The 12500-nt window shown below is 47.0% G+C and overlaps 2 protein-coding genes across 8 annotated transcripts in view; both read left to right on the top strand.

Annotated features, from left to right (window-relative positions):
* LOC121534328 (lipopolysaccharide-induced tumor necrosis factor-alpha factor homolog) overlaps nt 1-11835 on the top strand; it is a 24412-nt gene extending 12577 nt beyond the window's left edge. For 4 of the 7 annotated variants that reach the window (XM_045218796.1, XM_045218791.1, XM_045218795.1 and 1 more), the window contains 5 exons: nt 547-675; nt 1366-1440; nt 3143-3217; nt 3971-4121; nt 10760-11835. In XM_045218796.1, coding sequence (XP_045074731.1) covers nt 552-675; nt 1366-1440; nt 3143-3217; nt 3971-4121; nt 10760-10865 — 531 coding nt within the window. In that variant the 5' untranslated portion in view covers nt 547-551 and the 3' untranslated portion in view covers nt 10866-11835. Of the gene's footprint in view, nt 1-546; nt 676-1365; nt 1441-1560; nt 1603-3142; nt 3218-3970; nt 4122-10759 lie in introns of all 7 variants that reach the window. The other 3 variants (XM_045218792.1, XM_045218794.1, XM_045218797.1) reach the window with 3 other exon arrangements.
* Nucleotides 11836-12133: 298 nt separating this feature from the next.
* LOC121534330 (lipopolysaccharide-induced tumor necrosis factor-alpha factor homolog) overlaps nt 12134-12500 on the top strand; it is a 5479-nt gene continuing 5112 nt past the window's right edge. Inside the window, exon 1 of the mRNA XM_045218798.1 lies at nt 12134-12219. The gene's annotated coding sequence lies outside the window, so the exon portion shown is untranslated. The remainder of the gene's footprint in view (nt 12220-12500) is intronic.

Consider the following 12500-nt stretch of genomic DNA (forward strand, 5'->3'; position numbering starts at 1 on the left):
TAGCTCCATGGTGCCACAGTGGGTGGGTGGCATTCATTACCGGTGGTGTGTTATAGGCTTGTACTACTCAGAGGCTACAGGCCAAGTCTTTGTCCAATGAAATGTCACCACTCTAGTTATTTGTCCAATGAAATGTCACCAAACCTGCCCGGTTGAATACAGGAGTGTGTATCATTGTTATAAGCAACAGCTTGATCAAGAAGTGTGTGTATGTGTGTGTGTGTGTGTGTGTGTGTGTGTGTGATAGAGAGAGCGAGAGAGAGAGAAGACAGGTGAGCGAGAGAGGGGGGAAGGGGAGAGAAGGTGGGAGCAGAAACATATTTTTGTAAACGTGATATTTTCATAAGGTGTGCTCACTGTCTTCCACTCCCTCTCTCTCTCTCCCCTATCCCACCTATCCCCCTTCTCTCTCTCTCTCTCTCTCTCTCTCCCCCTTCTCTCTCTCTCTCTCTCTCTCTCTCTCTCTCTCTCTCTCTCTCTCTCTCTCTCGCTCTCTCTCGCTCTCTCTCTCTCTCTCTCTCTCTCCACCTCTCCCCCACACCCCAGACAGTATGGAGAAGAGCCAGTATGGACCCCCCCAGGATGTGTCGGCTCTCCCCTACCCCGGCCCCCCAGTGGGCTACCAGGGAAATGGCGGGGGAACTGCCTACCCCCCTCAGCCTGGCTTCCAGGGAGGTAAGAGATCAGATCTACACTGATACTCTTAGGGACAGTATAAGCTTACACTCTTAGAAAAAAAGAACCTAAAAGGGTTCTTCCTGGAACCAAAAGGGGTTCTACTTGGAACCAAAAAGGGTGCTCCTATGGGGACTGCCGAAGAACCCTTTTGGAACCCTTTTTTCGAAGAGTGTAGTCCTAGACTAAAGAGCTATTTTAATTGAGATTCTCCATTGAGCATGCTTTTCAGACCAGGACTAGGTTTAATCTGTGTTCAGGAAACCAGCCCTTACTCTTTATGTAAATTAAAATGTTACTGGACAGCAACTCCCTTCAACAGTGTTTTCATTAAGCGTTTTGGAAGTATGTGTCACGATAGCCATAGATGTCATGAACATCATTGTTAAGTGCTGGCCAACCCTCTGTATCCCTGGGTTTGTGTTCCCATAATGCTGGCCAACAACTCTGTATCCCTGGGTTTGTGTTCCCATAAGGCTGGCCAACCACTCTGTATCCCTGGGTTTGTGTTCCAATAAGGCTGGCCAACCACTCTGTATCCCTGGGTTTGTGTTCCCATAAGGCTGGCCAACCACTCTGTATCCCTGGGTTTGTGTTCCAATAAGGCTGGCCAACCACTCTGTATCCCTGGGTTTGAGGTAAATGACACAGTGTATTGATGTATTTATTTATCTATCCCTTATTTATCAGGTCCCCAACCCAGCATGTACCCACCACCTCCCCAGTACAGCATGGGCATGGCACAACCTACAAATGCCCCCGGCGGTGAGTCGCACACACAGACACGCACATGCACACGCACGCACACACACACACACACTGAAGAAGACTCCAAACTATCTGACCAAAACTACCTCAATCGGTTCCTTATTTTATTATTCACAGTACCCCAGGTGGAAAACGAGAACCAAGTTGTACACACAGAAGGTATCGGCTGGATATCCTGGCCTTAGCAACACCCAGCCTTAGCAACCCCTCTAATCCTCTACCTCTGTGGGGCTTTGAAATATAGAACTAACAACAAACAACACCATTTTTGGGGGGCCTAAGTGGCTCAATCCAGTTCTGTCCTGTTCTATCCTGTTCAATCCAGCTCTGTCCGGTTCTGTCCAGTTCTATCCCTTTCTATCCAATTCTATTGAGTTCCATCCAGTTCTAGCTGGTTCTATCCGGTTCTGACCAGTATTTTCCTCTCCCTACAGTAACCCATGTGGTGGTGATTCTTTCTAGTCCTGTCCAGATTCTTTCTAATTCTGTCCAGTCCCTCCCTCTCTCTCCCTCTCTTTTTCTCTCTCTCTCTCTCTCTCTCTCTCTCTCTCTCTCTCTCTCTCTCTCTCTCTCTCTCTCTCTCTCTCTCTCTCTCTCTCCCCACCCCAGACAGTATGGAGAAGAGCCAGTATGGACCCCCCCAGGATGAGGTGGCTCCCCCCTACCCCGGCCCCCCAGTGGGCTACCAGGGAGGTGGGGGGGAGCAGCCTTCACCCCTCAGCCTGGCTTCCAGGGAGGTTAGAGATCAGATCTACACTGATACTCTTAGGGACAGTTTAAGCCTACACTCGTAGAAAAGAAGGTGATATCTAGAACTTGAAAGGGTTATTCAGCTATCCCCATAGGATAACCCTTTGAATAACCCTTTTTGGTTCCAGGTAGAACCCTTTTGGTCCCAGTTAAAAACCTTTTGGGTTCCATGTAGAACCCTTTCCATAGAGGGTTCTACATGGAACCCAAAAGTGGGAACCCGAAAGGGTTCTACCTGGAACCAAAAAGGGTTCTCCTATGGGGACTGCCAAATAACCCTTTTGGAACCCTTTTTTCTAAGAGTGTAGTCCTAGACTAAAGAGCTATTTTAATTGAGATTCTCCATTGAGCATGCTTTTCAGACCAGGACTAGGTTTAATCTGTGTTCAGGAAACCAGCCCTTACTCTTTATGTAAATTAAAATGTTACTGGACAGCAACTCCCTTCAACAGTGTTTTCATTAAGCGTTTTGGAAGTGTGTGTCACGATAGCCATAGATGTAATGAAAATCATTGTTAAGTGCTGGCCAACCACTCTGTATCCCTGGGTTTGTGTCCCCATTACGCTGGCCAACCACTCTGTATCCCTGGGTTTGTGTTCGCACAGCGCTGGCCAACCACTCTGTATCCCTGGGTTTGTGTTCCATAACGCTGGCCAACCCCTCTGTATCCCTGGGTTTGTGTTCCCATAACGCTGACCAACCACTCTGTATCCCTGGGTTTGTGTTCCCATAAGGCTGGCCAACCACTCTGTATCCCTGGGTTTGTGTTCCCATAACGCTGGCCAACCACTCTGTATCCCTGGGTTTGTGTTCCCATAAGGCTGGCCAACCACTCTGTATCCCTGGGTTTGTGTTCCAATAAGGCTGGCCAACCACTCTGTATCCCTGGGTTTGAGGTAAATGACACAATGTATTGATGTATTTATTTATCTATCCCTTATTTATCAGGTCCCCAACCCGGCATGCACCCACCACATCCCCAGTACGGCATGGGCATGGCACAACCTACAAATGCCCCCGGCAGTGAGTCCCAGACACGCGAACACACACACACACTGAAGAAAACTCCAAACTATCTGACCAAAACTACCTCAATCGGTTCCTTATTTTATTATTCACAGTACCCCAGGTGGAAAACGAGAACCAAGTTGTACACACTTAGCAACCCCTCTAATCCTCTACCTCTGTGGGGAGTGTCAAATATAGAACTAACAACAAACAACACCATTTTTGGGGGGCCTAAGTGGCTCAATCCAGTTCTGTCCTGTTCTGTCCAGTTCTATCCAATTCTATTGAGTTCCATCCAGTTCTAGCTGGTTCTATCCGGTTCTGAACAGTATTTTCCTCTCCCTACAGTAACCCATGTGGTGGTGATTCTTTCTAGTCCAGTTCCATCCTGTTCTATCCAATTCTATGGAGTTCTAGTTTTATCCAGTTCTACCTGGTTCTGACCAGTTCTGTCCAGGTCTGTTCAGTTTGATCCAGTCCTGTCCAGTTCTAACCAGTATTCTCCTCCCTCTGCAGAAACCCAGGTGGTGGTTCTGTCCTGTTCTATCTGGTTCTGACCAGTTCTATCTGGTTCTAACCAGTGTTCTCCTCCCTCTACAGTAACCCAGGTGGTGGTTCTGTCCTGTTCTATCTGGTTCTGGACAGTTCTATCTGGTTCTAACCAGTATTCTCCTCCCTCTGCAGTAACCCAGGTGGTGGTTCTGTCCTGTTCTATCTGGTTCTGACCAGTTCTATCTGGTTCTAACCAGTATTCTCCTCCCTCTGCAGTAACCCAGGTGGTGGTGATGCAGCAGCAGCTGCCTAGAGACGTGCCCGGCCAGATGACGTGTCCCCAGTGTCAGGTCCAGGTTCTGACAGAGACCACACACACCACTGGACTGCTCACCTGGGTCATCTGTGGATCACTCGGCCTTTTGCTGTAAGTTAGACACGCATGCACACATACACACACACGCATGTACCATATGCAGACATGTAGCACACATTCTTTTTTTCTGTACAGATGGATACACACACTGAATCTCTCTCTCCTCTCTCTCTCTCTCTCTCTCTCTCTCTCTCTCTCTCTCTCTCTCTCTCCCTCTCCCTCTCCCTCTCCCTCTCTCTCTCTCTCTCTCTCTCCCTCCTCCCTCTCTCTCTCTCTCTCTCTCCCTCTCTCTCTCTCTCTCTCCTCCCATCTCTCTCCCTCTCTCTCTCTCTCTCTCTCTCCCTCTCTCTCTCTCTCTCTCTCTCTCTCTCTCTCTCCCTCTCTCTCTCTCTCTCTCTCTCTCTCTCTCTCTCTCTCTCTCTCTCTCTCTCTCTCTCTCTCTCTCTCTCCCTCCCTCTCTCTCTCTCTCTCTCTCTCTCTCTCTCTCCCTCTCTCTCTCTCTCTCTCTCTCCCTCCCTCTCTCTCCTCTCTCTCTCTCTCTCTCTCTCTCCCTCCCTCTCTCTCCCCTCTCTCTCTCTCTCTCTCTCCTCTCTCTCCGCATGCTGGGAGTGTTTGGTGCGTGCTGGGAATTGTTTGAGTGAGTGCTAAGTGCGAGTGTTGTGTAGAGTTAGATATCCTGGGTTTTCCTTTTCTTGGTGATATCCTTTTTTCTTCTATGCATGATTAAGATTATTATTTCTATTTTTTTGTTGTGGTAGAATTAAGTATATTGTTTTTCGTGTCGAAATTACCCTAATTTTGGTGGGGATGGCGGCCCGAATCGGGACGCCGTCCCTGTCACTTCGACACGGCTTTAGGTGTGTTACTGAAGCTACTGTCACGGTGGAAGAGGTTCTGGTCGCCGTAGGAGAGAAGGTAGGATATGAGAATGTTGCTTATGCGTCACGGATGAATAAAGCGGTGGTGGTATTTCTTAAAGAAGAGCGCCTTGTTGATCGTATGGTTGAGCATGGCATACTTCTTAAAGGAATGTTTATTCAAGTTACGCCGCTTTTTTCTCCGTCAACAAGGGTAACGATTTCAAATGTACCGCCGTTCATTCCAAATGAGCTATTGGAGCGCGAGTTATTGCGCTTTGGGAAGTTTGCAAGTTCAATTAAGGTTGTCCCATTGGGTTGCAAACACCCGGCGTTGAAACAGGTAATGTCGTTTCGGCGACAGGTGTTTATGTTTTTGGACTCACCGGAGCAGACTTTGGAGTTATCGTTTAAAGTCAAGTATGACAATAGACTGTATATGGCTTATGCTAGTACGGGTAGTCAACGGTGTTTTGAGTGTGGGGATGTTGGTCATAAGCGACATGCTTGCCCGAAAAGGGAGAAGGCAGAGGGAGGGGGCGCAGGTGGTCCTCGTAACGCCTGGGCCCACTGATGTAGGAAGAGGTGGGCTGACAGTGGTAGAACAGCCACACGCATCTGTTGCTGAGGAACAAGTTGTCCGTGTTGAGGGCACAGAGGTGCAACTTGTACCAGAGGGAAATGTTATGCAGCAGAAAAAAATTGTTGTAGAAGGTAAGGATGGATCTGAAGGGCCATTTCCTCAGACTGGTGAGGAGGTGCCCAGTACGAGTGCTGTGGTACAGGAGGGGGTACATGTGGAGCTAATCTCCCAGGTAGTGGAGGAGATGCCCACTAAAAGTAATGGGTTACAGGAGAGGGTTCATGTGGAGCTCATCTCCCAGGTAGTGGAGGAGATGCCCACTATGAGTGCTGGGGTACAGGGGGGCTAGTCTCCCCAGGTAGTGGAGGAGATGCCCACTATGAGTGCTGGGTTACAGGGGGCTAGTCTCCCAGGTAGTGGAGGAGATGCCCACTACGAGTAATGGGGTCCAGGTGGGGCTAGTCTCCCAGGTAGTGGGGGGAGATGCCCACTAAGAGTAATGGGGTTCAGGTGGGGCTAGTCTCCCAGGTAGTGGAGGAGATGCCCACTACGAGTAATGGGGTTCAGGTGGGGCTAGTCTCCCAGGCAGTGGAGGAGATGCCTGGTACGAGTGATGGGGTGCAAGTGGGGGAGTGCTGAAAGGGATGTGGTAGAGGGGAGTCAGTGGTCTGTGGCCTCAGTTGAGGAGGATCAGGAGAAGGATATGGATATGGATATCTCTCTTGATACGGTATCAGCTGGTGAGGACTCAATTTACGATCTAGAGGAGGTAAAAGGGTTTCTGGATCAGACTTTTGGGAAATCTGTCAAATTGGCAGATTATTTTGATGTTGATAAGTTTGTGAGGTCAGCTGTGATGTTACAGAAGACGGTGGGGTTAGACCAGTTGAGTGAGAAGAAGCGGTTTCGCTTGAGGAAATTTGTTACTGCTGTTGCAGCAGCAAAGGGTGGTGGGAAACGTGGTCAGGTTAAGAGAAAATTTAAATAATGATGATGATTATGCCTCATAGGGTGTTCTATTCTCTTTGTCTGGTTTCTCTGTGGTATCTTCTGCTTTTCCTTTGTCTTTTCTATATGGAGGTACTAAGGGTAGGTTCTCTCAACATTAATGGAGGAAGGGACAGGAATAAGAGGGCTTGGGTATTAGAAGTAATAAAACAGAAAAGGCTTAATGTAGTTTTCCTACAGGAGACACATAGTGATGAGGAAAATGCGGCTGACTGGGGTATGTGGTGGGAGGGGCAGCATATACTCAGTCATGGTACTAATTTCAGTGCTGGGGTGGCAATCTTGTTTTCTTCAGGCTTAGGGGTGACTGTGGTATCTACAACAGAGATTGTCAAGGGTCAGGTTTTTATTGGTCAAGGTGAATGTTATGGGGTTTTTGTTTGTTTTTTTGAATGTTTATGCTCCTAATGAGGGTACAGAGCGTATTGTTGTTTTTGATAAAATAAAGGAAACCTTAAGACAGTGTGACCAAGAGGGGTGTATGGTTTTAGGGGGGACTGGAACTGTACAGTGGATTTTACTGTTGATCGCACCGCTGAAGAACCTCACCTGCGGTCAGCAATTTGTCTGTCTGGTCTATTAACTGAGTTTGAGCTTTCTGATGTGTGGAGAGTAAGGAATGCAAAAGTTAGGCAGTACACATGGCTAAAAGTTAATGAAGGTCATGTCAGTGCAGCAAGGTTAGACAGGTTGTATGTATCTGAGCAATACTGTAGTAGGGTTGGAAGGTGTGACATTACTCCTGTGGGTTTCTCTGATCACCATATTGTCACTGTTGATATTCACTTGTCCTGTCCACGAAGGTCATCATCTTATTGGTATTTTAATGTTAAATTGTTACATGATGTCATGTTTTGTGAAAGGTTTTGTTGTTTTGGGAAAAATGGAGGGTTACAAAAGGGAATTTTGAGTCCTTGAGACAATGGTGGGAGGTTGGGAAGGCCCAAATACGATTATTTTGTCAACAGTATACTGCTCTGTCTCGAATTGAAGTTAAAGAGACTATCAGGGCCCTTGAGCAGAACATTAAATCTATTGAATTGAAGTTGCTCACTCAGAATGACCCCGGACTAGTCATGAACTTACAGGACAAGAAACATGAATTGAGGTCGTTTCTGCATGAAAGAGTGAAGGGTGCCTTGATTAGGTCTCGTTTCGCTTCCCTCAAGGATATGGATGCTCCTAGTGCTTTTTTTTTTAACCTAGGACAGTCGACATTGCAACGTAAACAGATGGTCTGCCTTCGTCTCCCTGATGGGAAGGTGACCACGGACGACAGTGAAATGCGTCAACATGCCGTGGATTTCTATTCTGCCCTCTATAAGGCGGAGGATTGTGACTCTCTGTGTACTGAACAGTTGTTACACGGTCTTCCTCAATTGGGACCTGAGCAAAGAGTCGCATTGGACTCTGACATTACACTGCAAGAGCTGTCCACAGCAGTTATGCAGCTCTCAACAGGCCGAGCCCCTGGCATTGATGGTTTACCATCTGAGTTTTACAAGCACTTTTGGGGGTCTATTGGGGGAGGATTTTTATGAAGTGGTGTGTGAATCTTTTCATGAGGGCTCTCTTCCTGTATCTTGTCAACGTGCGGTACTTTCACTGTTGCCAAAAAAGGGGGATTTGGCTCTCATAAAAATTGGAGACCTGTTGCTTTGCTGTGTGCAGAATATAAAATTGTTTCTAAATGTCTCTCAAACAGGTTGAAAGAGTATCTGGGATTGTTGGTCCACAAGGACCAGTCCTACTGTGTACCTGATCGCTCTATTGTTGACAACTTGTTTCTAATAAGAGATGTTTTGGACATTTGTAAACTGTCTGATGTAAATGTGGGTTTACTTTCTTTGGATCAGGAGAAGGCTTTTGATCGTGTGGACCACCAGTACTTGTTTAAAACAATGAAAGCCTTTGGGGTTGGGGATGTTTTTTTGTCTTGGATGAAGTTACTGTATGCTGGGGCCTCGTGTATGGTGAAGGTGGGGGGGTGGTTTGAGTTGTCCCATCCCTGTCCAAAGGGGCATCAGGCAGGGATGCCCAATTTCAGGGCAGTTATACAGTCTGGCGATTGAACCAATGCTTTGCTTTTTAAGAGCGAAGCTTACTGGTTTCTCTGTGCCAGGTGTAATGAAGGGTCCCACGATAGCACTGTCTGCGTATGCAGATGACGTGACAGTTTTTATTACAGGGGATGAGGATGTTAAGGTTCTCTCAGACGCCTTAAAGGTGTATGAGGGGGCCTCCTCAGCTAGAGTCAATTGGGGAAAGAGTGAAGCGCTGTGGGCAGGCCAGCTTCAGATGGGGTCCGCTCCACGGTTACCAGGGGGGCTTCAGTGGGGCAGAGATGGGATGAAGACTTTGGGTGTTTTTCTAGGCTCCGATGTCTTTCAGAAAAAGAACTGGGAGGGTGTAGTGGAGAAAGTGTGTGCCAGACTGTCAAGATGGAAATGGGTGCTGCCCCAGCTGTCTTATAGGGGAAGGGTACTGGTAGCTAATAACCTAGCTGCCTCTACCCTGTGGCACAGACTAATGATTTTACAGCCACCAAAGGGTCTGATACAAGAGCTTCAGAGGACCCTTGTCAACTTCTTCTGGTCTGGACAACATTGGATTAAAGCTTCAGCCCTGTACCTGCCACTGCACGAGGGTGGGCAAGGCCTGGTGGACATTTCTTCCAGGATCATGGCTTTCCGGCTTCAAGCAGCCCAGAGACTGTTGTACAGTGACGGTTCTAGCTGGGTTGACACAGCCTACGCATTGATGAGGAGAGCGGGCTGTTTGGGCTTAGACAAGCATCTTTTCCTCTTAAAGCTGGAGGGGGTGAGTTGCCTGGCCTGACTCCATTCTATGAGTCTGTTATGCAGGCTTGGAGAGTTCTGGTCAAGTCCCGTAAGGCCTGCACGCCACCAGGGATGTGGCTTTTTGAAGAGCCTCTTTTTCACAACACTGCCATCCAGTCCCGTGTTCTGGGTTCAGCTAGCCTTACGTTCATGCCTGTTAGGCGTGGGGTGTACTAAGCTGGGTCATCTGATGTGGAACAGGAATAGGTCGTTGGAGGAGCTGGGAGAAAGAGCGGGGATCCGATCGTCTCGCCTACTGAGGAAGGTCGTCGCTGAGGTCTGTGATTCCTTGCCAGTACTTCATCTGCAGTATGTGACTGACACCTCCAATTCTGATCGGTGGAAGGAGGGTCTGGATTATGTGTTCCCTGCACTGATTGTTAGTGCTGCGAGCGGGGGCATTCGAGGAGGACGTGGGGATGCTGCTTTCCTTCGATACCCCGGAGCTGGGGGAGTTCAAGGAGGTGGGAAAGAAGGCCATGTACAGAACATGTGTAAAGGTGTCCCATGCCTCTTCCCTGGAAGGGGTAAAATCGACGAGGTGGGCGGGTGTGCTTGGTCCAGGTGCCTCCCAAAAGGCCGCTGGCGAACACTATACAAACTGCCTATTGATAAGAGGGACAGCTGACCTCCAATGGAGGATAATACATGGAGCCATAGCCACCAACATGTATCTGGTACACCTGGATCCTACTGTTGGGGAGGAGTGTCCATTCTGTGCTGAACCTGAAACTCTGGCACATCTGTTTTTACAGTGTCCCAGGTTGGTCGGGATGATTGACCTGATCACTAACTGGTTCTCAGCGCTGGGAGAGGTTTTCTCTTCCCAACTGTACATATTGGGGCCAAAGTACAGGTTTAGTCAGAAAGCTGTAGTTTTGTTGCTTAATTTTGTGTTAGGGGCAGCAAAATTAGCCATATGGAAGACCCGAAAGAACAGTATTCGGGGACAGGGGTCTGTGGATGTGGTGGGAATGCTGGAGGGAATGGTGGCAGCAAGATTGAGAATTGAGTTTGCCTATTACAAACTGGTCAACAATATTGATCTGTTCATGAGTATATGGGGCATTCAGACGCTGTTGTGTTCAGTTACTGTGGAGGAGGAATTGGAGTTGTGTTTTTAATTGATGTGTAAATACGGTTTTGTATGAGTATTTGTGTGGTGGGCTCCCAGACCCAATAAAGATTATTTAAAACTCAAATCTCTCTCTCTCTCTCTCTCTCTCTCTCTCTCTCTCTCTCTCTCTCTCTCTCTCTCTCTCTCTCTCTCTCTCTCTCTCTCTCTCTCTCTCTCTCTCTCTCTCTCTCTCTCTCTCTCTCTCTCTCTCTCTCTCTCTCTCTCTCTCTCTCTCTCTCTCTCTATCTCCCCCTCTCTCTCTCTCTCTCTCTCTCTCTCTCTAGGATCTGGCCATGCTGTTTGATTCCGTTCTGTGTTGACTCCTGTAAGGACGTAGAGCACCGCTGCCCCAACTGCAAGAGGGTGATCCACATCCACAGACGTATGTGAACAGACCTAGACCAGACACCTGCCACAAAGTGATCCACATCCACAACGAGGCCATCCCAGGCCCACAGACACTGCTGCCACAAAGTGATCCTTACCTTTATCAATCTATCCCAGTACACCAGTAGTAGGTCCAGGAAGGCTTTCACTACCTGAGTAATGGTGACTCATATTTCCAACCATAACACACACTTGTGAAGCAACGTGCTCCTAATGAAAATAGAAATGGCTGTGGTGAGGAGTCACAGTATAAAGACAATAGGCATCCGTTGCTGAAATGACTACTGGAAGACCAGCTTAACATCTACTGGTGTCAATGTGTACAAGCTAAGGCCACTTCTAGAATACATTTTACACTGATTGTAATGTATGTTTTTATTTTTTTATTTTGTAAATCTTCATGTTATACAGAAAGTATGATTATTTTTCTATTGAAGTTTGTATCGATTATTATTATTTATTTATTTTAAAGGGCCAATCCACAGTTGAAACAATAAAAAAAGCTGACTCCCTGCCTCTGTTTTTGTAAAAAAGCTGCGGGATGGGGCTGGAGAAATGTAACCATTCTCAAAGACAGAGCTATGCATGCAAGGACTAACCATCCAAAATTATAGTTTTAACCATGGTTTGAGGCTATAGAGTGTTTGTTTACATTTACAAACATTTACAATGTTTACAAACATTGGAGCAAAACAAGCTTAGATTTTGGGGTCTGATGGGGTACGACAGTTGAACTAAGCTCATGAGGCATTTATAAGTTATATTCTTCCAGATTCAATGGGTATGTATCATCAATTTAGAAGTCCAATAATGGATGTAGCAACTGCGGATTGCCCCTTTAATTGATGAATAATAATTGTTTTTAATCATGTCAATAATAACTTTGACTTTTGAGATGATAGTGGCCTTTGTGTTTTTTTCAGAAACACACACACTTTTCAAAAATAAAATAAATGTAATCACCTGAAAATAGGCCTGTGTTAGGTGTACTGTTTCATGTTTGATGCCCTCGGTCTTCTCACCAAAAAACAAATTTTCCAACCCCAACAATGTGTTTAACGACAACTAACACCACAACCACTAACCCCCCCCTCATACACACACACACACACACACACACACACACACACACACATGAGCACACGCACACACACGCACACACACACACACACACACACACACATTCTCTCTTCCTCTCTCTCTGTGCTTCAGTTTCTCTCTCTCTCTCTCCCTTTGTGCTTCAGTCTCTCTCTCTCTCACTCTCTCACTCTCTCTGTGCTTCAGTTTCTCTCTCTCCCTCTGTACAGCTCTTATCTCTAGCTCCACAGTACCTCGTCTTCTCCAGGGCTCCAGACAGGTAAGGGACTGTTGCTCTGCTCGTGGCTGGGATAGGGTGTTCTGAACTGGCGTAAGGTGGGCTGGGATGAGGGGTTAAGAGTGGAGTTGAAAGAGTTGTGTGTATGTGAGAAACAAAACACTTATTAGAAGAGGTTTAAAAAAAAAAATAGGTTTAGAGAAAACACACAACTCGTCCCTACCTTATTTCAGAGAGGAAGAGGTGAGGAGTTTTTGTATGGAGGTCAATGAGAGTGTTCAATTTGGTTAACAAAAAATGTAATGGCTTATTTGCAAAGTGTG

The sequence above is a fragment of the Coregonus clupeaformis genome, unplaced genomic scaffold (assembly GCF_020615455.1).
Source record: "Coregonus clupeaformis isolate EN_2021a unplaced genomic scaffold, ASM2061545v1 scaf1810, whole genome shotgun sequence".
Classification (NCBI taxonomy): Eukaryota; Metazoa; Chordata; class Actinopteri; order Salmoniformes; family Salmonidae; genus Coregonus; species Coregonus clupeaformis.